Source organism: Anopheles nili, chromosome 2, assembly GCF_943737925.1.
Source record: "Anopheles nili chromosome 2, idAnoNiliSN_F5_01, whole genome shotgun sequence".
NCBI lineage: Eukaryota > Metazoa > Arthropoda > Insecta > Diptera > Culicidae > Anopheles > Anopheles nili.
This window is the reverse complement of record NC_071291.1, coordinates 71635792-71662210: the sequence shown is the minus strand read 5'-3', so window position 1 is coordinate 71662210 and position 26419 is coordinate 71635792. Positions and strand designations below refer to the sequence as shown.

Genomic DNA, 26419 nt, shown 5'->3' with positions numbered 1-26419 from the left:
CGTCGTTTCGCCCCCTGAAGTATGAATCCTACAGGTGCGACCGCTTTTAATGTTTTATATGCTGATTTTAACTATCATTCCTACACCAAGTTTTATGACTTATATATAAACACCGTTTCGAGTCTTGTAAATCAGTTTCCTTCGCGCAAGTAAATGGTGTGTTTGTTTATGGATAAAGTTTACACGCTTTACTCTTGGTGGGTGAACTTGTCTCTACTCCGTGTATACGCCCGGTGCAAACATACAGTCATTTATTCAAAGTTTCAACCAAGTCAATACAAGACAAGTTAAAGATGAGATGATGGGGACCATTCAGCCTTTCTTTCAAGGACGATTCTGTGGGAATTAAAAGGTCCTTAGAAATGCAACCATTCTTCCAATATTTGCGAACGTGCAATTTAAGAGCTGAGCCATCAACCACTTAGCTTTTTATCTACCAACACTTGAACAGAACTCGGAATAAGATTGCTTCACAAATTTCCTACCCGATTCATTCGTACAGGCTCCAACGGTCAATTACCTTAACCTGCAGCCCAGAGATACCGTACTCCTTCAGCATTCCTTTCATCAGCCGGCCACTCATTTTCCAAGCATACTAAAATAGGAAGCAACCGCCGAAAGCAAACGCCGACTGTATGTATACGATTTGTTGCAGCAAAAAACTTCAATGCTCCTTGCTACTGTTCCAAAATTTTAGGAAAATTTATTTTATTGACATAATAACAGTTACTCAAATGGGGTGAGTGTAATGATAAGACCCCTTTTTTATCCCAATGCTATTGACAGGTATAGTGCTCAATCAATGGAGAATCTAAAACATCCTACATTCTGAAGAAAAACAATTTCTTGAAATTTCATACCATACGTCTTCTCATAGGACGTACATAAAAGCGAAAATAAATGTCATAAAATCAAATACATAACATGAGAAGTAAATACGACACTTCCGTGTCCTTCCTATCTTCCATGTCCTTCGTTGACGTTGTCAAAGCGTTGCCACTTGGTACCGGATATCATATTATTCCCAAATGCGCCCAGATTATTCCCAAATGCGCCACTCTTCGTGTGATTGTTATTACTATTCGTCCTTCTAGCTAAAATCCCTCGACGACTGGGCGTTCAGCATCTTATTTTGTTGCAATAGGAGTTACAATAGCAGTTTCAATAGGTCATAGTAGATATAGCCGTGTAGTAGAAGTGGTGTGTGCCTTCCTTCCAAGCACGGACATGTAAAAGCTGAAAGGCGACGTTTACCTGCGATTGAATTCTGATTTGATAGCTTCTATGATTTCCTGTTTCGCCTTAGCAATTTCGTTGCGCATTTCGCGCAATATTTCTTCCTTCAAATTGTCGAACTCGACAGCAGTAGGAAGGGAAAAACTATCACCACCATTAATCTGCTATTTGTGTTGTTCCACGCCAAATATGATGCCATGCAAATGATAAGTAAAAAGATTGTTTTAATAGTAATTAACATCATTGTATACTCAACGACATTGTATACTCAACGACTACCAACCTTCAGTATCGTCTCCTCGCTGGCACTGCCAAAACGTTTTCGTGACGGTTTCGGTGACTCGGAACCGCTCAGACTTGCACCACCTGCACCGCTACCGGAATTGCTACCTCCGGCCCCACTGGCATTATTGCTGCCCAGTTTATGTGGCAAAGTACTAGATTTTTCCCAAGCTCGTTGGCGGCCTCCTGATCCTCCTGGACCACCATCGTCGATAGAGTCCGGCTAATGGAACAAAGCGATATTTAGGCAATGAATTTACACAGTTCTACAGTCGTTAAATGATCGATTACCTCTTTCTTTTCCGCTTGCGCTCGTCGTCGAGCGAGAGTCTTCGCCATTTCATCCATCATCGACGCCATGCCAGATGATGATCGTCCTAAAGGTGATGATGCATCACAATCATTAAAAGAAAATATATAAGTTAAATTTGTCCTCATAGAATTATATCACTACGCATAACTACTACGTATAAATTCAATTTATGTTGAAATCATTGTCGTTTAAAATATTTGTAAGAAAATCTTACTTCTTTGTTGAAAGATGTAACACTTTCTAAATAGCAGCCAATTATTATGCATTTCTTTTCTTATTCGCTGCATTTATGCATTTCAGTTATTTGAACTACTCCCGATGGGATCCCGATTCCCCATATTTCTCTGTTCTTCCATAAATAAACATATAAAATCAACCCAACATATCCTTATTGCTAATGAGTGTACTTGGTGAAGATATTTCAGTTGATTTCTGCCCCACAGTGGTGGCACACACGATGGAATGAGATTAGCGAGCAGGCCAAAGGATGTGAAAAAAGAAAACGCACACAAATACACATACAAAGGGCCACATAGCACATGCGATGCGTACACGCGATGATACGATGAGGCCGGGATTAGTACGAAATGTAAGTATGAGGGGTAAGAGCTAACCTATGGTTCCATAATTACCACTACCTCCACTCGATGTACTGCTGCCGCTGTTTTCCGTCACGGTGGAAGACACGGCGTTGCTGCCACTGGTGGATGTCAGCGACGAGGTGGAGGACACACCGACCCCGCCACCACCCATTCCCGGCGAGCCCTTCGGGGGTTGGCTGCGCTTCAGTTTGGCACTGGCCAACTGGAGGGCCAAGGAATTGATTTCGCCCGGCTTCGAGGAAAGCATGTTGGCGCCGGGTGGGGGCGGTGGGGGTGGTGGAGCTCCCGCGTGGCTTAGGTTTGGTGGCATGGGCGGTGCTGGCGGCTGCCGGAGAGGATAAAAGTATGTTAGTGAAATTTTAGAGAGCCACTACAGCAGCTTTTATGTTGTGATATATTTGGGCACACTTAAAAAAGTGTCAACCAAATGTGAATCCTTCAAGTATTACCTGCGGTGCATTAGATGGTGCCGACATGGAGAACATCGGTGGCATCATTGGTGGCGGTGGAGGGGCATTCGTCTGCTGCATCTGCGACGGTGGTTGCTGCAGCGGTTGCATTGGCATCTGAGGAACCTTGCAAGAAAGCGGAAACAAATTGCTCATTATAGCGGACTAAACATGCAACTGAAGACCGTGTGTGTGCGTGTCCTTTGCATCCTTACCGGTGGAATGCCGTACTGCGGCTGCCCAACACCGTACGGACCACCGACACCGTTCGGTGGTCCGTATCCGTTCGGTGGCATCATCATTGGCGGTGGTGGTGGTTGCGGCTGTTGCGACACGAGCTGGCCGGCGTAGATCGGATTCGGCGGATTGCTGCTGGTCGCGCTCGGCGAGCACGTGGCCGTCGCGTATATCGAACCGTTCGAGAGGTTCGGCGGTATCGGTATCTGCTGCTGCTGCTGCTGTTGTGACGATGGTGGTTGCTGTGGCGGTTGCGGTGGCAACACCGGCTGGTTCAGCATTTGATGGTTTTGATTCGATGCTACGTAGATGGGTTGCGGATACTGCTGCTGCTGGAATGGGAAGCGGGTTCCATTAGAAGGCAGGCCTCGTTGGCGCGTGTTGAAAAAAGGTAATATCTACGCCGACAACAAAAAAAGTGATCGAGTTTTGAAAATGTGTCACGAAATCAAACCGTCATCGTGAAGTGTCAAATTATTCCGAATCTTGTAAATCGAATGCCACTCAACTAGGGAGGAGGCCGTTCTCTCGAACACTAGTCACGTGCTCGCCCGGCTAAGGGGCAAAGCACATTGCGAACGAAAAATTCAACACTCACTTCCGTTCACTATCCACCACCCTATTCCGCCTATTCGTCACTTATTTTTTGTCCATAGTTGTGTGTGTTTTTTTTTTTCATCATAAATCGAAGCCCATTCCCTGAATGACAGGCATTCTCCCAGTGACGGAAAATCGAATTTTCGGCTCGGAATGTTTTCAAGGTCATCATTTCCGCACACTTGCCCTCCAATGCACTCACAAGCGGCCAAACGCCACAGAAACACCTTTGCTTTGGACCGAAAGAACTACCCCGCCATTTGCTATAGCTGGTTGTTATCGGAAGGCTTGTATTCCAAAACGAAACACTACCCCTAGAATGGCACACTTACCGAATTGGTTCCATACGTAATACTGTTGGTACTGCTGTTGCTCTGCTGTGATGCATAGATCGGTTTCTGTGGTTGCTGTTGCTGTTGTTGCGACTGCTGCAGTGCCTGCTGTGTCGGTAGCGCTGGCGGAACCGGTGGTGCACTATTGTGTGTTTTTTTTTCGAGTAGAAACAAATAAAACAAAACGTTTAGGTTGGTTGATTGAAACGTCGGGCACGCGAATAAAGGGCAGGCAAGAGGGTCGGATTTTGTTCCCTACTTTAGCGTGCAACTGAAACTCTCTAGCTTATCGTGATGCGGATGCTGCTCTTCCGATGCTACTAATACTACACGGACGGGGGTAACAATAACAACTGCATCCAGCGCGTTACATTACCAGCGGACTAATCGCGGTGTACATTTCGCACAAACGAACCACCTATATATTCAGCATGGTGCTGTTTCTTTTCTCTAGCTGGATGCTCTGCCCCATGTGTACATTTCGTCGTGCATTCGTCGGGATGCTCTCTCTAGGCTAGGTGGTTCTCTCATTCAAATCATCACCCACTGGCGTGGCAGCAGCTCCGAGTGTAAAGATTGTCGCGTGCCTGAACGACATGCTGCTGCGATGTGGAAGAGTAGGCCTCAAGCCAACAAAAAAAGGACGAGCGCGTGTCGTGCGAATTTATCTCTTCTCTTATGCGATGCACGAGTACATAATATCATCCCGCGCATCCCGCTATGGCTCGCGCCTCCTATCCATCAACCCTTTCCTGATGTGGTCACAGTTTTTCCCGCCAACACCCAGAATAATTAAGGGTGTGCCCCCTTGGATGTTCTCCCAACGGATTGCCAGCCAGTCGCTGCTCCGCGTTGAACAAACCATCTTCTCCGACAAAATAGGACATCCTCTCTCTCGCGACCTGATATCATTTTGCACGTTTCGCGAAGAGTGAGCACGAGCATGAGCATCCTTATCGCTCAGCATATCCTGTCATTTTAACAACCCGAGGCAAGAGAGCGGCGCCTTGCCTAGGAGACAGGAAAACAGAGAATTTTCACGCCCTCTCTGTTACTGCTACCAAAGCGTGGAGCGGTAGGCGTGCGTGATGGAAACCGGGGCTATTTGCAAACACACGCACGAAAGAAATGTTGACCGAATTCTTTTCCTGGGAGCGGAACAGCACTGCGCAGTCACCGTACTCGGCGATGATGTGAAAATTCCGCCAAAGCCTCACCGGAGGGGGTCGGAAAATGGGTGGAATACAACACTCCTTCAATTTAATACTCCTTTCTTTCTCGACGTCCTTACAATAGTAGGCCACGATGGAATGTTAAGCATGTGCCGCACGTTCTAGATAAATATCATACTACAACCCAACAACTGGGAGGAAAATTTGTGCCCATTTTAAATTTTCCTGGTTCCTTTCCGCTCATAAGGATTTGAGAAGCGGAATATGCTGGAAGCTTGAACACTCCTTAGGGTTCCGGATGAAGTTGACACATGACAGCTGTCAGCGAGTGTAATGTTAGCAACGGGAACGACCGACTTTTCATTCATATTCTGTACGATTGCGTTAAAGCTCTGCTTTGGATACCTATCCAGGCAAACGATTATTTACTATCAACGTTTTTTTTTGTCGAAAGCGATTTGCAAACATAATGAATGAAGCGTCCCACGCGTGATTAATCAAGCATAGCCATCCGCCCACAATGAGGCAACGTAAACATTGTTAAATTTCCACCCGGTGACAGGCAACCGGGCGGTACACCAAATGCAAACACAAAAGCAATAAACAATTATCATTACCTTTTGAATGGCGATAAAATCGTAAACCACGCGACCGATCGGTCAGCCGACACTTTTGGGGCACCCCTTAGTATTCGATCGAATGCACGTCCAACCCACCTCCACCGTAAAGGCCACTTTGCAAACAAATAAACATCCGCAATCAAAACCCTTATTTCCCTTGCGCCTTCTCTCCGGCTCTGTTTTCTTCTAGCCCTTGTTCCCTTACCACATAGAATCCCATTGTCTCTGGTAGGGCCCGCTTCCACAACACGAACCGAAGAGTTGTTAAGCGCGCCAAATACAGCTAAAGCTGATGCGACAGAATTACAAACCCAAATCCCCGGGACCGGGAAGCCGGAAGCAGCATTTAAGGCACACGAGGAAAACAGGTTCCTTTCGGTGGTGGGCGCTGAACCTGTCTCTACCTCCCGTCTGGTGACGCGGGTGGAATCATTATTGCTTTCGTCATTTCCATCGGCGTCATCGAGGAGCGCTTTCCTCGTCCGGGCGACCGGACGTTAATTAGATGACAATCGATTCATCGTTTCCGGCGGATTACACCCCCACGAGCCACCCGGAACCCGCTCGAAAGGGCGCGATAACGAAAGCCAGGAGCATCGACTGACACGGAAAAGGTGTTCGTTTTCGACGGGTACCTTTGGTTGACGGCAAAATCTAATGACACGCTTTACCGACCAGGTTTCGACAGTGTCCGCGACACGGCGACCCGGTGGCACCACCCCGACACCTGTTCCCGGGGACTATGTTTAACCTATAACCCTAAGGGGGTGGAAAAAATCGGCAAAGAGTAGCCTATTCGCCTCAATACGTCGGTGGAACATTTTCCCGACGATATGGCGCGCGCAGCACAACACGGCGGGTTGGTTTTTGTGGAGCATTCCCAAAAATCGATGCACAATGGTTTGTTTTCATTAGCACACCCAAAAGCTTAAAAGAGCTCGACGAGGGAATCGACGGAAGGAAGAATTCCTTCGGAAAAGCGAATTAAGCTCAAGTAATATATGGATATTTAGCACCAGCATTCAGGGTAGGGTGGGATTACTTTTAAGCCGGAAAAAGTGCAATTTCAGCACAACAAAAACCTCGACGGCTTTGCTGCAGCTGGTTCCGTGGTTTTCGAACCAGAATTGGTTTAAAGAGCCCGATTACCACTGGGAAAAATATGATCGCAACTTTCGCTCCATGGGTCCAACTGAACTTGAGAGAACGGAGAACTTTCCAAAACTGTTGAGTTATCTTTTTTTGGCTAGAAACACACAAATGTAGCTGAACAAATGGCGTGATTCAATTCAGAAAATAAACTAACGAATTATAGAAGATTTATCAGACTGCACACCAAGGTAGTTATCGAAACCTCCAATAACACGATCACGCACTCTACTATAAAAACAACGTGTCCCTACGTCCGCACAGCAAACTCTATCGAAAGACAAACACCAACCCCTGAAATAACCCAACCGCAACAGACGGAAAATATCCATCCGTCATCGTTTCTCGGCTTGTCGATGTTTAATTTCCGCTAACGATTTTCTTTGTTTGGAATGAGTGTTCAAATTTTCTTCCCAAAAGCGTCTAGCTATTACGTTTCAACATTTACAGGACGAGCCGGTCTAGATCAATTCGTCATGCAATATTCACTTTGGACATAATATGCCATTTGTTAAACCAAAAGTTTGCTGACGCAGCACCCTTTTAAAAAGAGATCGCGTTTTTCTTTTCAAATAAATTATGAAAACCTGCGAAAAAAGGTTGGCCATTTCCACCAGTTTGATGCGACATACGACATTTAACAGACATTAATTTTCATTCTTCTTCAGTAGCTCACTCCACCACCGTATCATTTGCATACATTCGCACCACAATGACAGAGAGCATAAGTTACGGTGGCAATGGATCTATGGCACTCGTTCCATACATTAACAACGTGACGCCCATTGGAAGGGAACCCCACGCCTTTCGAGCCATTCGTGGAACGATGTGGAAAGACAAATTCGAACAAATCGCATTTCCTGCCGGCTTTCTTCGAGGCAATACCAAACGCCGGGGGCTGGCTGGATTCATTTTCAGTACGCATTACAACACCGTGCGCGTATGAGCTCATTGCACAGCATGTTTGCTGGTGTGCCTTGTCGGTTTGCGCCCTCTGCTCAGTTTGCGCCACCGAGCCAAAGCTGTGTTTACACTTTAATGAATCATGGCGGGAAATGCGCGCGCGCTCTCGCGTTTTTCTTCTTTGCCTTTCCTTTTTTTGTCCACCCACCCACCCACTGCTTTCGCTCATCCTTGCCGGCTCGGGGAAGGGCAACGTTTGCCTTCTGTTTTGCATATGGCCTTTAAAGAAAGCCGTTTCTCCAATTCTGGGGAAGACGGTCCCCCGCATTACAACCTCCAGAATGTGCAGACGGGTGGGTTTAGGTCTTTTACGGAGGGTCTAACCCATCATTCTCGCACTCCCCAAAGTTCCGGGGTGCGGTAGAGCGAGGGGCGAAGACTGGTGGTTATAAAGGTTTCCTATGTTTTGCTGTTCTCATACCAAAATTTCCCCCAAGTGCCGAGAGGGAGTAGGAGAAGCTCACTAGGTTAGAAAAACAATCGCAGGCATGATATAAGAAGTCAGACAGAGATAGAGAGAGAGAGAGAGAGTAAAAGAAAAACGACGAGCAACGAGAAAGAAAGAGAAACTGTATACGGGGGAAATAGTTTTCTTTCCAGGGAATGAAAAATGACGAAACCCATCTAAGGTTCTGGGAAAATTTCAATCCATGGTCTCCATTTCTTGGGCCAGAAAAACGACCCAAAGCAGAAATGGGGGATGGAAAATCAGTGCTGCAATATCTGATACTTTCTAAGTAGCTTCCTATCGCTGCACCACATATTGCATTCTTTGGATGCCTTCCCTCGATACAATAACTCTCAAAAATGCTCCACATTCACATTACTTTTAATGCTGCAAAAAGTAGCGTGTCGCACGTCGCTTTTTTGCGGTATTTTTTTTTTTTGTTTTTTTGGAAAGTCGTTAAACAAGAACACACGATCGAAATCCACAAAAAGCACATCCATTCAGCGAGCGAACACAATGTAAAAATGGGAGCAGCTTCGAGCTGGGAGGAAAAAAGGAACGAAAAAAAAACAATACACTCGCGGGCGAGTTAATGGAAGGCAAAATGTGCTTCAGAAGAGCAGTTTGCGGACACACCCGCCGCAGAATAGAAGCCGAACCCAACTACTACTTTGGGGAGCAAACGTTGCAGACGTAACGTCTGGAGGTTCCCCAAGAAAATTCCCACTTCAGCGAGAATTGGAGTGAATCTAACGCGTTCTCTGTCCCGGTGGGTTCAGTTTGCATTACCTCTTGAAAACCCAAACGGGGCTCGATTCCCTTCCGGGTGGAGCCACGGCGACCCATTTTTCAGCTTTTGGGCACACACGGGCGGAAATAAAAGCCAACGTGCTCCCGTTCTACCATCCCTCCAAGGCAAAGCAAAGACGCATTGCAACAGGAAATGGACGTTCTAGGATGACGATGATGATGATGTGCACGTTTTGCGATCAACACATTCCCTCGTTTGGCGTCCTTTCCAACTCGATGCTAAAGAAAACCCATCACCAGTCTCACTCGTTCCGTTCCTTCCTTGTAGGATGGTGGTGTTGTGTTTATTTCTCAGTAACCGGGACTTATAACCAAGCCCGTACACCGGATCGGTGTAGTGCAATAGCCTCAAACAGCCTCCCTGTGTGCGAAGCGCATTTTTAGCAGTTCATTTATCATCATCGTAACCGCGACAGAGCTGCCAGAGTACTGAGAAACCACACGTCACACACGTACTAAAAGGGGGGCTTGCTGCTGGCTTGTGTTTTACATACAAGAAGACACATACCATCAGTCCCCGATAGCGCTCGTCGAGGCTAGGGAAAACCGGTCGGACGCGTTGCTATGATTATGATAATGTCAACAGGCCTGGCTTTTCGAACAAAGCGAAACAACACGCCGTGTAACTCTGCTTGTCTCAACAGACAATAATTCCAGAGCACATGAGAGACCGTATACTCGCGAAGTTTGTCATACTTCGTCATCTGGAACGGCTATTTTGTGACCGTTGGTTGAATTCTTTTTATATTGAATCATACTCTGATCTTTCTTTGACTATTTCACAAGACTTGAACGAAGATCTCCACAAAGTTTTAAAAAGTCATATTTCATGAAGAACTTCAATCAATTCACATGCTACATTTACAAGCGAAATGATAAATGTCTCCATGGAAACCTCTCTACGTTGGAAAAGCGCAGCAATTATTTCAAATGCTCTATGCATTTAAATGATAAATAATTATTTCTTCCGCAATAGAGAGAGAGAAAGGGGAAGAAAGAGAGTAAAAATTCAATCCCATCGTAAACATCCCATCCAGACGGGTGCTACTTCATAACAACCGCAGAAAGGGATCGTAGTTAGGTAAAAAAAAGAGAATGTTTACCGCCGCCTTAATGATGGATAATCTTGGCTCCCCTCCAGAAGAACGTGGACACCGAAACGAACGGAAAGTCTCGAAAGAGCAACAGAATATGCTTTTACCGCTCCAGATTTCGTTCGTTCCAGATTTCATGGCGTAGCCTTTAGAACACCCGATAGTGAACACTACTTCGTACTCCTCCGTTCAAGAGCTCATTAAAACCTGTGTTATTCCAATACTCGTTGCCTGCAGTTGTTCCGGTGGCGCACGAGGTGAAGGAGTCCATCATAAAAATCGTCCGGGGAAATGAAACATAACCCGCTTCAAGCTATCAAAATTTTGGTGCGATTGTTTACTACACAGCGGTCGCATAATTATGCTTCGGAACGAGAGTTCCAATTTTTAGGGCGGGAAGCCATTAACCACACATTTAAACACGACACTCTGTGTAGGGTTAATTATTTTACAGAAACGCAACAGAGAGAGAAAACCGCAGCCTCGTGTGGTTGCTCATTCGTAACCTACGAACAACACCTCGATAATTCTGGTTTCAACGTGCTATTGCGCGTAAATAGCACGACAAAGGAGCTTACATTCCTTGCAAATGTTCACCTCGTATGAGTTCCCGTTTTATCTTATCGCAAATAATGTGATAAAAAGATACAAAGACGGTGTGAGCCTTTGCAAGTAGATTTATACCACGCTGATTCATAAGCAATTCGATATGGTATAAAACGAATGGATAAAAATATAAATGTACTGCCGTTTAGCTGATAAGCGGGCTACGCGAATCATAGCATGCACCGAACGAAGTTCCCAGAAAAGGTTTCGAAATAACCCCAGGACCGAGGCCAATTGAGTGAATAAGTATGTAAAAGGTAACCATCTCACCGGTTATTACACAGAAAATTGCTACAATGACGAATACAGCGGATGTAACGAGTTGCACCACAATCCTTCATCCAAGGTGTTTTAATGACTCACAGCTTCCATATCATTTTGCTTTCCGCCTATGAATGCTGAATGTGCAATGTGCATTCAACAGGCACGTGGTCAGAGATGAGGTAGAACGAGTTTGTGGTTATATAAAAATGGGCCTTTTTTCATACAACTTGTTCCTCGATACACCTAGTTTCTGTACAACCTCGTCATTCGGCGAGATTGATAACACAGCGAAAAAAATCACTAAAAAGAAGAGCAGAATAATGAAGCTCGCAGCATAAAAAGACAGGATTATTAATAGCGTCTTTCTTCGGCTGCTTCACGGTTCTTTATTTCAATGTTTTCATCACCTAGGTCAAGCTTTTTCCCAGCACACGTTTTAAGTATCTCGCAAATTAAATGAGCATCTTTTTGGCAAAGCAAGCGAAAAAGCTTCCAACCGGTGGATTATCATAAGCAGCGCTCGAGTCGTCATGATCGCCAGGCCTTGTTTTACGATTCTACAACACCGTAAGCGCCGATTTCCTTGAGGCTCTAGGTGTTTTATTATCGTGAAAAAAATGGTAAAAAACATGCGCCCGTCCGTTGGAGTGTTGGACAACAAAAATGAACTCTTCACCACTCTACCTCGCTCTTGATGTGCATTTGCTTTTTGTGCAAACTTTTCGCAACAAAATTATCCACAGGAATCTACGGAACTATGAACGAGCGCTCCTAAGTGAACGAAAGACGTCGTCGAAAAAAAAATAGCGAGGTTATGAAGACCCAGCGCAGCCACCTAGTGCTCAAGTTTTTACTGTAAAAGTTGCATAGTAAGTCACTCGCTCACACACTTCCGGTGCAGCCTTGCAACCGAGAGGAACTGAGATTCGGTTGTCGTGTTGAGAGTGCAGCTTGAAACAGAGTGGTACTAGGAGACGAAAGAGAAATCCACTACGGAACGAGTGTGTGCTACATCACACTAACCAACGGTGGTGTGACCGGGTTATGGAGGAAGCTTTGCACAATCAACACGACTGGTAGCATTCGAGAAAGGTTACAGGAAAAATAATAAAGCAAAATAAAAGCGCCAAGCCCACTTTAACAGTGCGTTGCGATGTTCATTACTCCCGGCTTGAGTAGTCCACTTCCGATGGTGGTCAGGAAGTAGAACAGCTATGAAGAAGGGAGTCTTCTGAAAACATACATGCTTTGTGAAGAAGTCCTATAGCTGATGTGCTCCGAATAACTCCTACATACGCATGTATACTCGTTTGTAGCAAACAAGCTTGCAATAGTTAAATTTGCATTTGAAAGTTTGAAGAATTGAAAAAAAAGTTAAGTGAAAACTACAATATTCAAATAGCCAAGTAAACGACGGAGAAGGTTCTTAAGATCATACATGAGGCCCTTCTTGGACATTGAAGGGTCAAAATACGGAACAGAAACATCAAAGCGCGTAATGAGTGTTCCCACGTGCCTTCCTTCCTCACGCAAACTCCCCAGAACTAACCCTTTCCAGAAGAGGCCAGCGACTGCACCGGAGAACAGAGCGTGTCCGTTTCCGGAATCTGTGTCATCAGTATCTTTACGCGATTGTCTCGTGTTCCGTTTTCGTTGCTTGTTTTTGCTCTCTTCGGATTTCTTGCTCGCTTAAGCTTTTTTAATTGTGGCACCGTGGCACCATGGGACTTTGTAGACCACCGCAAAGGGCCGCAGTAGTGTTATGCGGGGGTTGTAGTGACCCCAGGGTGATAAACACAGTGCGGTGGCGGTTGCGGTTGTCCGAATGATAAATCATTTGCCGTTCAGCTCGCTTCAACCAGAGGCCAACGTTTATTTTTTCGTTCGCTAAGGTTTTTTTGTGCAAAACAAAAAAGAGAGAACAAGAGAGAGAGAGAGAGTGCCAAGAAACACTTCTTGTACTGGAGCACTCAATTACCCTGCGGCAACGAAGAGGTTTCAGACAAAAACAAAAACGTCTGCAGAACGCCCTCAACACCGTAAGTGAATGGGAGGTAAACGAAAGCATAATTAAATCACAAAAGGCTTCTCTAATTATTCCTGGAACAGAAACGGTCAACTGTTGACGCTGGTTTCACACTGTGAGAGTTTTGCCGGTTGGGTTGCTCGCTCTATGAGGATAAGCGTATACAAAATGAGACTAGTGAGGAAATGTGCAATAGAAAAAATAAGAATATGGAGCTCATCACAAGGAAGCAGATCCTTGAAATCGAATAGCCTTTCCCTTAATCACTATGAATTCAATTAACTAAAATGATTTTATGTGGCAGAATAGAGAGCTTGAGCTTTTGTTTTTCCTTCTTCAAGTTTTGTTTTATACAACAATATTGCCGGATCGATGTCCAGATCGAAAAAAGCTGTACATATTACGTCTTCTATTTCGACAAAATTACCGACATTTCACACTGTCGTATATCTACCGAGATCTGACTAAAAAGTGAAAGTTAATTAGATAACAGAGGTGATAATAGTATACTTTTCTTCAAGGTAAACCTTCTCATCTTCAAGATAAGATCATCTCCAGTATTTATCTCCAAAAACTATTGTGCTACGTATTGCATGCTTTTTCCATGTACCACATTCCCATGTCACGGAGATCCACCAGCAAGTCAAAACAACACAACAGTCAGTCCCTTTCACCCCGTTCACTGGTTCAATTTTTATTCTGCATACAGCCCCAAAGCTCACTGCTTAATCGTCGCTCGCATAACACTCATCAGTGAAGCTGACATAAGCCAGGCGGTTTTCCTAGCGCAATTAGCGTGCTCTCAATTGCTGCTTCTTCACGTACAACAATGGCAACAACAAACAGCGACGGATTGCTTCGCTTCGTGTAAAAACGTGATGAAACATATTTTGATCATCCCTCCCCCGGTCCACGAGGTTGAAATTTTGCAAGTGCATCGCATAGATTCCCGCCAGTTACTTCCCTGAGAGTGAAAAGTAAAATGTTTCAAATTTCACTCCACACAGCGTGGCGATAATGATCCGTCAATTATCCGCCGTCTTTCCTGCCCTGTGTTGCTACCACCTAAACCCTTCGCCGGTTTGCTTCCGGGAGGGCTCGCGATCTTCGCCTGCATTAAGATGCGGCACAACATTGCCCGCGTGCCGCAGAGTTCGCGGCCCTGAAATAACTTCCTGAAACGAACGCATGCCAGCCTCTGATGGCAATACGCCGATGCTCGGAAGGCATTTATATGTGTTACGCGGTTAGTCGTTGATTATGTTATGAGGATTTTTTCTTCTCCTTCTCGCGCCCAAAACGAGAGGTGTATTTTTACAGGTTATGATTTATTATTTTTAGAGATTTTAAGATCCGCACCCGTTGAACATAGAGCAAAAATATCCTTGCTACTTTGGAGTATGAAAAAATCTAGTCTAGACTGCTCAACATCGGACGTATAAATCACGCCCGGGTGATAGTACTCGTCGATAATGGCGATACGGCATGATGTGGTGATAAGGTGCTCCATACCCACAGAAGCACTTTCCACGGGTGTTCGAGACGATGGCTCGATGACCCTGGGCGAGAGTGTGGCGCCGCACAGCTCACCCCGAGAATGCGCCAACACCCCGGTTGTTGTGTCGTCGCGGAACGAGCTTGAAGGGCTAATTTTTCAATCAACACATAAGCGCGCCAGGCATTACGTACTTATTTGCCAGCAGGAAGAGGAAAAAAAGCCAACCTCGCCGATGCCGAGAGACAGTAACGATGCGATAGATAATCTAGCGCGCTTGAAAGTAAGGCTAATTCGCGGAAGTGTGCTTCACTTTGCTCCTGAGCGTCGATCGCGGCAAGTGGCTTCGTTCTCATGCCTTCATCGCATGTAGTTGCTACATTCAACGAACTAGCGAGCTACGGACTTTCGATCTTGCAAAAATTTTTACCATAAATTTGAAGAATAATTCTAAAGATAACCCTTCCCGATTGCAGTTGAATTGTGTAATTTATTGGCTCGTAAATAACACTCGAGAGTGAAAACCAACCCCAATTGGGGCAGTAATATAATTCCAATAAAAAACTGTACAAACAGTCGACATTAATCCCACAACGAGCAGCACACCACGCGCTCAAGCCCGTCAAATGGCCCCAATTGGGTCAGATGTGAGGGGAGAAAGGAATGCATTTATCAAAGGCGATACGTGAACTCTCTTCTCGTCTCTCGCACACCACGCCGGGTGTGGTTCGATTAATCGATCGACATCTGGGTGACAAAATGCGTTAAATTAAGCATAATTGAATGTGATTCAATTTCGGTATGTTTGGCAAAGGGTGCGCACCATCGTCCCGTGCTGCTGCTTGCTCAGTTGGGACATAGTGTAATCGATTTGTGGCGTAAGGCAAGACGTTGATGTTTCCCCGTCGATGGCGCGAAGGAAACCACAAATTGCAGGGTTAAGTAATGTCGGGAGAGCGTGGTGTAAGATGGCATTCCAGGAAATTTTTGGTGTCGCGTATCATTTGTTTTCAGAGTGATATTTTCGAACATATGTGCTGAAAATTTGTCAAATTTATTCAACTTTTTTTACAAATTTTTCATCACCATGTGAAACACCAAACAGATCGAACAATTCATCACACTTTTAATCAACAAATGGATTCCATTCCCAAATGAAACAATTATCACTAAGCCATTCAATCCTTGAAATGCAATACCCTAACACCACGTGCTTTAAAACGACAGAAACAAAGAGAAATTATTGAACAAACGGCCGCAGACCCAATTAGCGCGAATGGACCAAAGAAAAAGAGGGAAACAAACACAACAAAAACAAAAACAAAAACTAGAGCAGCAACTCCCATTAACACACTGAGAATGGATTGCATTCCGCGGTTTTATTCGAGATGGCTCGTATGGTTAAAACTGATACCGCAGGAAGATAGATGGGGAAATAACAAAAAAAAAACAACCCTCCTGAACGGCATTCTCTTCATCACGATCAGCGAAAAAACCTTACACATTAATCGCACCTTTTGTTTTGTGCGATCGCATAAAACCGACAGGGAAATAATAACAGTGAAATGATGGAGAGAGAATGCTACATATGTAGCATTTAAATTGAGCAAATACGCAGACGATGTTGAGTGCAAACATTTTCTGCATTGTGAAGATGTTGTGCTAGACGTTAAATCTTTAATTAAACTTATCTTAATTTAGATATTTGTGCTTAAAAAGTACATTAAAATTAAAGAGCATATTGCAAATGGCCGTATCCCATTGTGGCCAACATTAGCATACGGTTTGATTGGCGTGTTAAAGAGTTACGTAAGCGTGCGTGTTTAACAGCCTAGTTACACTTAAACTGCTCCCCATTTTAGGGACCAACGGCTTCGCGGTTAATGCTCGTCCAACACGCTTTTATTACGCCCGGGAATTGGAAGCCGGCACCCAATTTCTTTACCAGCACCACCCCGTTCACATCATGCAAACTTCACCGAGGATAGGAGCGAAGAAAAGAGAAGGTATGATAAAAATTTGCATACTATGCGTGCAACCAAAACTCCTCCGGGTGCGTAAGTCATGGATTAGCGAGCGAAGAAACGCACGAGCCGCCCCAAATTCAAGGTCGTAAAAGTCTCGTACACACGTTTACGCGAGGCAGAAATTGCCCGTGAATTTCATTTGGAAATTATGAATCCTGCCACCGGTGGGGGGCGATCGGTGGGAGGCCGCTTACACGATAACATCCCATCATCCAAACCGTAAACCGGGCCACTGTGCCAAGAGGCATAACGAACCAAAGGCCCGGCGCGACGCATTGGACCGCGAACAGGAGCGGCTGATTGTATGCTGATTAACTGGCGTGTGCGCGAGCGCCTTTGCTCGTACGCATCTCCGTCAGATCTTGCCACCCCGTGGTCATCCCCCGTTCGTGAGTGGGCGTTGGGGTAGATAAATTAAATTTACTTCTCCATCACCTCTCCCGGCGGTAAGGAGTTTCGCGAGGGTGGAAACCAGTACCACATGGTGAAATTATTCACTTGCGCTTGTGCGTAACACCCACAAGCGGTCGGGTGTGAATACAACTAAGCGTAAGCTGCTTTTTTTGCGTAGAAAGTTAACCACGTGGCGCAAAGTGTTGAAGTTAAAACTCAAATTCTTATCATACGCGGGACAAAAAAAAAGATAGGAAATAAATTATGCTCCTAACGAGAGCGTTTAATTAATCTACAAACGGCACGATCGTAAACAAAAATCCCTAGTTATTTTCCAATAATGTTTTTTATTACAAAACACATGAAAAATACAGGCCAGAAAAAGAGCTCATAAAACCAACGCCATTAGCTACTGATTAACGGCAATCACTTGTAAGAGTGATAGAAAGAAAATGAACGGAGCATACAAATACGACACAAAAAAAAACATAATTATGCTCATAATGCACCCCGACACTATTAGATAACATCCCGCGATAGGCCTTATTGCAGACGAAACACGAAACCCTCGCACACATGCTACATATCCCTACTCGATGCACGAACTTTACTTCCCCCATGTGGCTTGGGTTGTTCTAATTTTCCTCGATCAATCTTCGATCCATACGCGAGCGGAAAAGGGCGTTCGTCGTCCTCTTGAGAAGCTGGCCCTCTAAAGAAGCCCGATGCCGTCCACAGTGTTCCATAGTGCAGTATAGTTTTAGACCGCGTGCTGCGCTGCAAATGAGTGGTTCAAGTTCTTTCGCCGAGAAAGGAGAGCCCTTCCGGCATGTTCGGTTATCAGTTTTCCATCCACGCTCCAGCTAAGCCAGCGAGGGAGCGTCCCCTTTATCGCTGTGGATAGCGTGGCGGTCATCGACGCACCCGAGAAGGAAGCCTTTCCGATCTCACGCTGTTGCCCCACCGTCCGCTGCAATCCACTCAAGAGTGATAAGTGAAAGTTCAACGATCCCCAGTTCGACCGACATGATGGTGTCTCAATGGGAAGGATCTATGGAAGGATTTCCTGCCACTCTTCTGGCGTTGCACCACTTTATGGAAATAATCAAAAGAAAGGTTCCTCGTTTCCATCACGAAGGGGGAACTGTAAGTTATGACGGCGGTGGGATGTGATAAGAAAGCGACTTGGCGTGGCCTAGCCTCAGGAACATGGCTACTGTAGGGGAAGGTAGTGAGAGCCCCCAGAGAAATCCTAGACAAGCAAAACCTTGCCGTTTGGTAACGAGTGAACAAAAAATACTCCAATCATACGGCAGGCAGGCAGGCCAGAGTCAGAACATTCGACAAGTACGAGGTACGAGAATGAAGAACAACCCAAGGGAAAGTAGCAGGAAGTTTGAATTGCATCCTTGATAGAAGTTGCACTAGATGATGCATAGATATCGTGGCACATTCACGATATCTTCACAACCCTCGAGCGCGACGGACACAAGAGATTACTTTTCAGATACCCAATTTATTTCTCTTGTTCCGCTGACCACATACAATTGTAGCCCTTTCCAAAGGAACACGAAAGAAAGAGATTAGCGGGGCATCAACAGAGAATGAAGTCTGAACGTTACTAATAAGTATTTCAGTAACATAACTGACAAATGAACTAATACAACAGAATCATATGAATATATTTTCAGCTTTCAGATAAATAATCCAACCTTAATGAAAATTTTACACACAACTTAATGTCTAAATTGTACTGCTGATTGTTTCAATATAAGGCAAATTTACTCAATTGCAACAAATAGAAGAGAAAATACCCGCAAAAATACCTATAATAACTATACTTCTCCTATAATGCATATTCAGCCTTCAGCTCAATTTATCCGTCATCAGTGGCAAGGACGGCGAGAGTATACAGAAAATGCAAAACCATCCTCAAATGGCTATATCAAATCAGATTAATCAACTTCTGTCGTCGTGATGTTGCTTTTTCTTCTCTCTTCATACCATCGCAGCGAGATTGCGCTTCGTCAAAGGTCATCACCTTCGGCACTTTCCATGTCCGGATCATTTCCAGAACGATCCGGATAGCATCATCGCACCGCAAAACACGAAACCCGGCCAGACAAAGTCAATATGTACCCAAACGAGCATGCCGCCGTGGCATGGGGTGTGAGGGGCGTGAGCGAGTGGAAATGCTTTTCCCCTTCACCGTTCAATCATAATTGAGGACTCTATGCTGGCGCGGTTGGCCGCATGCATAAAAGAGAGCAGACAGCGCTGAAAGGTGTACTTTCTTGGGCACTTTCTTCCATCCGGATAGTGGCAGAAAATCACTCTAATAAAACAATTACTCATACGCGTCTTTTCCCGCCTCATTCTCTTTCTCTTTCAGCTGGATCCGATCGGTTTAAACGCCGCCCGTGCAATACTTGGGTGCTATGTGTGTTCCGGTTCCGGTTGAGATGATGTTCACAATCTACTGCAACCTCGGCCGTTGATTGACGGCGGGCAGTAGAGAGCTGCAATCTAGCAAAACGAGAAATGGTAACTGTGGCCTTCTTTCTCAGCACTATAAATCGGAAAGTATAATAAAACCCGTCAATATATTCTCACGAGTGCGCTAAGAAACATACAGTTCTGAGCTGTACTCCACCAAATGGTGCAATGAGCTCCTAAAATTGTACAAAAATCAACAATTTAACCATGGTCCCTATTCTAACATCTGTGTTATCCTTTACTCCCTTATTTTCGTACTTCAAAGCAGATGTGTCCAGTAAAGTTTTATTATAATCTCTCTTTCAGTAGCTCACTTTCTTCGAGATTGCCGGGCAGACTTATCATAAAAACAGTAAAAAAAAACAGCTGCACAAAGGAATGCTGCTGCAACACGCCAACAGATAGCAATTAAGCACGAGTGAGTGCCAGAGAGAGCGAATGTGCATTACTCCCACTCAAAGTATACGACTGCCGGGCGATTCGCAGGCAAGGAAGCAATAACCCATCGGGCGGGGGTATTATTTATTCCATTGCAGGAGAAATGCGCCGCACCATAAACGCTCGAGCGGATACCCTTTTTCTGAAACCGATCCGACGGCGTGAAGCTGAGACCGGTGATGATATGCAATCGCTATTTGCACCGTGGAACCATCATCGTGCATGCGAATGTGGACCTTCAGAAAGGGTACGTGAAAAATGACGCAGGCACGCCAGTGTGGCATGCAGTAGTAGCAGCAGCGTCGTTTTCGTCACGCTAGGGCGAATTCTACCCATCCTTCCGGTCTCACCTAAAATGGAATCTAAAGCGTACGTGCCTCTCTGCCCGGGAGGATGCCACGCCCGTCCAATACTCGACCGCGTGGCGCGAGGAATCTCACATGAGAAGAGGATGAATTCACGTTGGCGGAGATTAAATCATTATCAACGGTTAGAAGGTTGTTGAAAATTAGATTTTCAGAAAAAGGATTGCATAACAGTCCTCAACCATTGCTCTTGTTTGTGAGACATGATTTTAATCATTCATTGGATTGGCGGAACATTATCAGAAGTATGTTATCAATGGCGTATGTTAATGTGGCGTAATGTTATCATTATATCAAATCTCGAGCTTTTCGCTGAATCAACCCAATTTTGTATCAAATATCATCCATAAGAGACATTTTTCCCGGTCAGGAATAATGAAGTGCCTTCAGGCATTCAAATCCTTCATCAGAAGCATAGTCAACATTTTTGATAGATGAGTAGTTGCGAGTCCCACGAAAGTGCGACCCACTCAAGTGTCCAACTCGACAGTAGTAGTGTAATTTAGTAGCAGCATCCACGTTGCCAGAGTCCTCCGCTACAGATTGCATACGAGAAACACCCGAGAGTTTCGTGACAGCTGGACAAACGTTTGCCGGCATCCGGACTTACCTATTTGTACGATGATGCGTCTGCTGCTGCTGGCCGGCTTGTGAGGGCAGCGTCTGTGAAGTGGGCGTTTGTGGGGACAGAATGCCACCACCCGGGCCTGGCATTGAGTTTGGTGGCTGTGGAGGTCCTACACCCGGTGGCTGGCTTGTGATTTGCTGCTGCTGTTGCATGATGGCCGCATCCTCGCGGGTCATCGTACGATAGCCCATGTCCTCTTCGTACGCCGACGACATCTGGTTTGGGTTCGGGTTGGTCGTTTGCATCGATGACGGTGGTGGAACTCGTCCACTCAACACCTGAGGGGATGAAAAATACAACCGCGAAAAAAAAGGTCAGTCAATCAATATCCATTTTGTATCGATCACTTTCCTCCCTCTCTCTCTCTCTCTCTCTCTCTCTCTCTCATGCGCGCTACTTACGTCGAGGGCATGCATCATGGCGCGGGCGAACGCTTCCGCATCCTGCGAGCTGGAGAAGTTTAATCCGTACACAAACTTCGAATCGCGCCACTGGTGGAAGGTGGCCGTGGCCTGGTTGTACTTTAGGCCCTTGATGATCGAGCAGTTAATGACGACCTCGTGGTCCTGCAGCTTCCGGCCGACGACGCGGAACGTGTTGTTTTGCTGATGGTGGAAGATCTGCACCTTGCTGAGACCGGACGAGCTGCCGGACGGGATCCATTTTTTCTGTACATCGTCGTACACCATGACCGAAGCCCGGGCGCCGATTATGCTTTGCTCACTGGGACGTAAAATAGAACAGAATGGAATAGAATTAATGGAACTAGGACGGGGAAACGGATACATCTGTATATTGAGGAAGCAACTAATAATAAAAAAAAGGATAATCAGAAGTGAGTCATGTGGCATTTTTTTCCATTCGGTATGAATTTCCACCCGATTCTCGCATTTATGGTTTTCCACCCCAACAGAGCTCGCTTTCAGTTTTACTGGCAACCCATTTCTCGGTCACCGGACTGTCCCTTTCGACCAGGCAGTTTCGACACCCTACGCGAACACGTCACCCCTGTCTAACACACTCCCCCTTATCGATTTCCGCCCGTTTAGAGGTAATTGCTTTTTATTGTCAAGGCCAACCGTGGGCCGGAGACCACGCGGAAGTATCCTGCGGGCGAGAATTGGTGAAAATTGGAGGACAAACATAACCGATTCCCTAGACACCCTCGACCCGCGGAAGGCGGGGTGTGTATGCACAAATTTTGGCAAAACGTCCCCTAAGAATAAATTCTGGAAAAGTCCTCCAGCGATAGGGAACTAAAACGAAATGGATTCGAACTGCATGACTGGTGGAAAATGAACCTATGGTAATGGCGGAAAAGCAACGTATGAATCATATGGAAAACGAAACTATTTCTGAATTATTTTTGCACTGTTGGGAGTGCACGTTTTGTACAAAATTTAAAACGCCTCCGATGAAAATAATTAACTTTAATACTCATTGCTTTGGGATTCGATTACACTTGCAGACTCATTCCAGCACCCGTTGGAAAGATAGCGAGCGAAATGAATAATGCATTATTTAATAATCATAAATGAGGAGCCACTCTGTTTCATCTCGCTTCACCCCCCTGCATTATATCCTCAGAATGTTTAGGAAAATCATAAAAATCATACAACCGTGCACCACCAGGAAGAGGATGGTAACGGTCAAGCACGCCACTAATTGGATGCCCTATTTTATTAGTGTTCTTTTCACAGCCGAAAGAATTGCAGGGCGAATCGGGATGCACAATTCATCGGAGGAAAAGGGAAAACGCAATGACGTAAAAGGGAGTGACGGAAAAAGGGGGAAACACATAAAAAGCTGGATAGGGAGCAAAAATGGGATTCCGAATTGTGCCCTACTATAAACTGCTGGGTTGCAAAAACTTACCTCATCTCCGTGTGCTGCTGTGTTCCTTTTCTCGGGTTTCACTGCACAGACGAATTTTAGGTGTGCCTGTTCGCTGTGCGGATAGCAGCCTTTGGGCGTTTGCTTTTCCACCGTCGTCAGTGGAATTCACACTGGCCCAAAACCGCGTTAAGGACAGCACAACCCAACAGCTGACGAGAAACGGTAGGCGGCAGCCGGACCCTTAGGCCGGTTCTCCCGGTGGCAGAAAAATGTATACGTCTATTTCCCCTGCTAGGGGATTTTCTGGTTGCGATTCCTTGCGGTTGGCCCTACCTAGCCGCTTGCGATGGTAGTGGTGCAAGCGGTCGACCGAGAACCGGCTGCTGCAGTTTATCGAAGGATGAAGATGCAGCAGTAGTGGTGCAGCTGGTGCGTAGATCCTTGGACGCAAAATCTCGTAGCCTACTTACGGCTGACGAAGGAGCACTGACGATGCAAACTAACACATCAGCGACGGGTGGTGTAAAAGGACAATATCACCAGGCAGGCGTTTTCCACTCTTAACTTTAACTTCACTCCGTTACACGACGAAGACGGGCGGTGGATTTTTCACACACAAAAAAAGCACTAACCCACCCGTTGCTCCGTACACCGGGAGAAAATGTGTGTTGCGCTTATAATTCTACAACAAACAAAACCACCCAAATTTCCGCGTCCCGCGCAGGGTTGTTTTTCATTCACTTTCCCGTCGCCGGACGTCTTATTCATTTATTTTTATTTCAATCACCGCTGCTCACCAACACATTTGACTGCCGTTTTGCACTCCTCTCGCTACACCCACTCACACACACTCGCACATCCGCCTCCTTTTTAGTGCTCCTGTTAGGAAAATAAATATCGTTAGGATTCACAAACAGGATCATTAATTGTAAAAGCCAGCCAGCGCGAGTGGCATACAATGATTATCCTTAAAATCGGGCACCATCGTAAAAAAGGATACACATAAACACCCGTTCAGGATGTTATACACACTTCAGTGAGCCCACGCACAAACACATATTTCTCCCACAAACACACACCAATGCGCGTACGCACTTGAAAGGAAGAAAATAAACGCACAAACGATTCACCACTACAGCCACTCGGGTCGAGCCTGCTCTCTTTCGCGCAGCGAGCGCATATGTATCCTTTTTGAACAGTGCACGTGATTTGTCGTGTGTTTCGTTATCCTTGCGGACGCACAAACATACTCGCACACACCTTAACATCAGGTAACAGCCCACTTATACACTGCAACCGCACGCACATACACACGTGCACACATGACCCCGACGAGGCAATACGCCCTCTTTTCCCGAAGAACCGGAAACAAAACGTTGTCGCGCGGCGCGCAAAAAAAGCAACCTTTAGCAACCTTTTCAAAACTGTCGATGGGGAAAACACTTGAAATAAAAAGCGGCAGCCATGAAGCAGTTTGATCGACCTCGATATCGCAGACAGTGGAAGCGAAATGTTACGTGGTTGTACCTTGTACCACGACGTTACGCGGTTTACAGCATAATCCACAACATGGAAAATATGTTTAAAATGTCTGAGCGTAATCGCGAATATGTTACCTTACATTAGCCTGTTTTATTGACCAATTAAACTGCACACAGGGACGTAATGAGAGCTTTGTTTTTTGGTCCTTGTCAATCCGTATCCTCACAAGCTACGTTATCTTACACACACGTCGTACATCTAATACGCCGCACCCATGCACATTATTTCCAATGTACGCGTGCCAAGGGGACAAAAGCCCCGGGAAATTTGCAAAAACAATAAGGACACGGAGAAATCCGCCCAAATAATCAAACCATGAGCTAACCTACTTCGATTGTAAGCAATCATTTGAGCAGCATACATTCGAAAAGGCTCTAGAAACTAAAAATGGTTCCCCCGCGCGATGTTGCCTGAGAGCTGCTTCGGGGGAAAATAATTTCATTTTCCTCCCTCCCGTGAAGGCGAGCCTTTTTGGTGCAGAGACCCTTCGTGTACCCAACGAACCGATGACGGCGGCGGGCACTCCCGCATAGATGCACACGCACAGGATGGCTGGCAAGGAGTCAGAGCAACAACAAAAAAATACACGACACACACAAGCACCCAAAACCACCACAACCGCACAGCTGCAGAGGGTTTTGGAGCAGTTGAAGGGGATGTTGGAAAACCGTTAAACCATCACGGATTACTACGATTCCGAAATGCAAGATCCATGGACGAAAAAATGCGATGGAAAAACAACCTAATTGCTCAATGCTGCTTGTGAAAGGCCCTCCTATCCATACTTGCGGGCGACCCCGGTAAATACCAGCTATTATGGAACACCGCGACGAAGCCAAGTGGCGACGGCGCAGGAGGCCACCACCTTTAGGGGTTTTATTTTTCTCTTTCTCTCTCTCTCTTTCCATCTAGCACCGCCGAGAATGCAGGAGGTCGGGAAAACAAATCTGATTCGTCGGCTTGACAAACTCCGCTTTGAGACCCCTTCGCCCGCAGGATCCAAGGCAAGAGTAGAAGCGGAACGCAGAACGTGTAGGTTTTCGATCGCTAAACCCCCAGTTCGGGGTTCTATTTTCTGGACTAGATTTTCCCAACAAAAAAAGACAGCTCCTTGCGCACATCGCGAACGAACTGTCAAAAGTATGATTAGGAATTGGGATTCTGATTGCGCACAAATTTTGCCAAAAAAAATAAAACTTCGCAACAAGAACAAGCGGTTTTTTTACTGACTTCGAACTACTGGCTGCTCTCTTACGACGTTTGGCATCATCATCGCCCAGATGTGACCTTAACCAACGCGGAACCGGTCTTGCTTGGTTCGGTGTGCTTCGTCTTCAACAGCCCAGCACACCGTATGCTCGCGATGAACCGATTTTCATTGGGAAATTCCCTTTGTTTTGTACGATCCCTCCGCCCCCGGGCCACATGCGTCGGAGGTTCGTTTTTTGCAGGTTCGATGTATGTGTGTGTGTGTGTGTGTGTGTGTGTGCGTAAGCTGTTCCGCAAGGGCTCGCAAAGTTTAACAACGGCGACGAATGCTCCAAACCGTGGACCGCTGCGTACCTTTGCGTTAGCCCTTTTTTTATGCGCATCCCGGTGTGGTGCCTGTTGCGATTTTATTCCCTCCGCCGTATAGCACTCTCGGTAAACGCATACACACGCACACATGACCGCCGGTACACTTCTTGGACCGCTTTTCAAGGAAAACTTCTTTCTTTCGACCGTCTGCGCACCACCATGATACACACCCAACGAGCTCGATCGAAGCAGGCGACGGCAACCGTACCAGCGTGCAGCCGTGAAGCTGACACGGAGAGACTGGGATGCGGACGTCGGTTCTTTAATCTCCGTGCGAGAGGGAGTTCGCTTGAGAGTTGCCCCCCCCACCCCAGGATAGTCCCGCGCGTCTTTGTCTACTACTTAACGGATCGGAGTCTTTTTCCTTTTTTTTTCATTCAAAGATTTGCACGATTCTTCACCACTAACAAGACTAGGAACG

The 26419-nt window shown here is 45.8% G+C and overlaps 1 protein-coding gene across 1 annotated transcript; it reads right to left on the bottom strand.

The window, feature by feature from the left end:
* Positions 1 to 1250: 1250 nt before the first annotated feature.
* On the bottom strand, positions 1251 to 22922 carry LOC128729977 (protein enabled). The gene is made up of 10 exons (XM_053823106.1): positions 22918 to 22922; positions 21444 to 21765; positions 21025 to 21320; positions 4049 to 4190; positions 3098 to 3448; positions 2883 to 3008; positions 2446 to 2758; positions 1810 to 1895; positions 1520 to 1741; positions 1251 to 1400 (listed from the first exon to the last, which is right to left on the bottom strand). The coding sequence occupies exons 1-10, from the start codon at positions 22920 to 22922 to the stop codon at positions 1251 to 1253; spliced, it is 2013 nt and encodes a 670-aa protein (XP_053679081.1).
* Positions 22923 to 26419: the final 3497 nt, after the last annotated feature.

What these genes read in the sequence shown, in the direction of transcription:
- LOC128729977 (XM_053823106.1), bottom strand. An exon ending in TGGTAATTATGGAACCATAG is followed by an intron (nt 1,896 to 2,445) that starts GTTAGCTCTTAC and finishes CATCACCTTTAG; the next exon opens with GACGATCATCATCTGGCATG. An exon ending in CGCAAGCGGAAAAGAAAGAG is followed by an intron (nt 1,742 to 1,809) that starts GTAATCGATCAT and finishes TTGTTCCATTAG; the next exon opens with CCGGACTCTATCGACGATGG.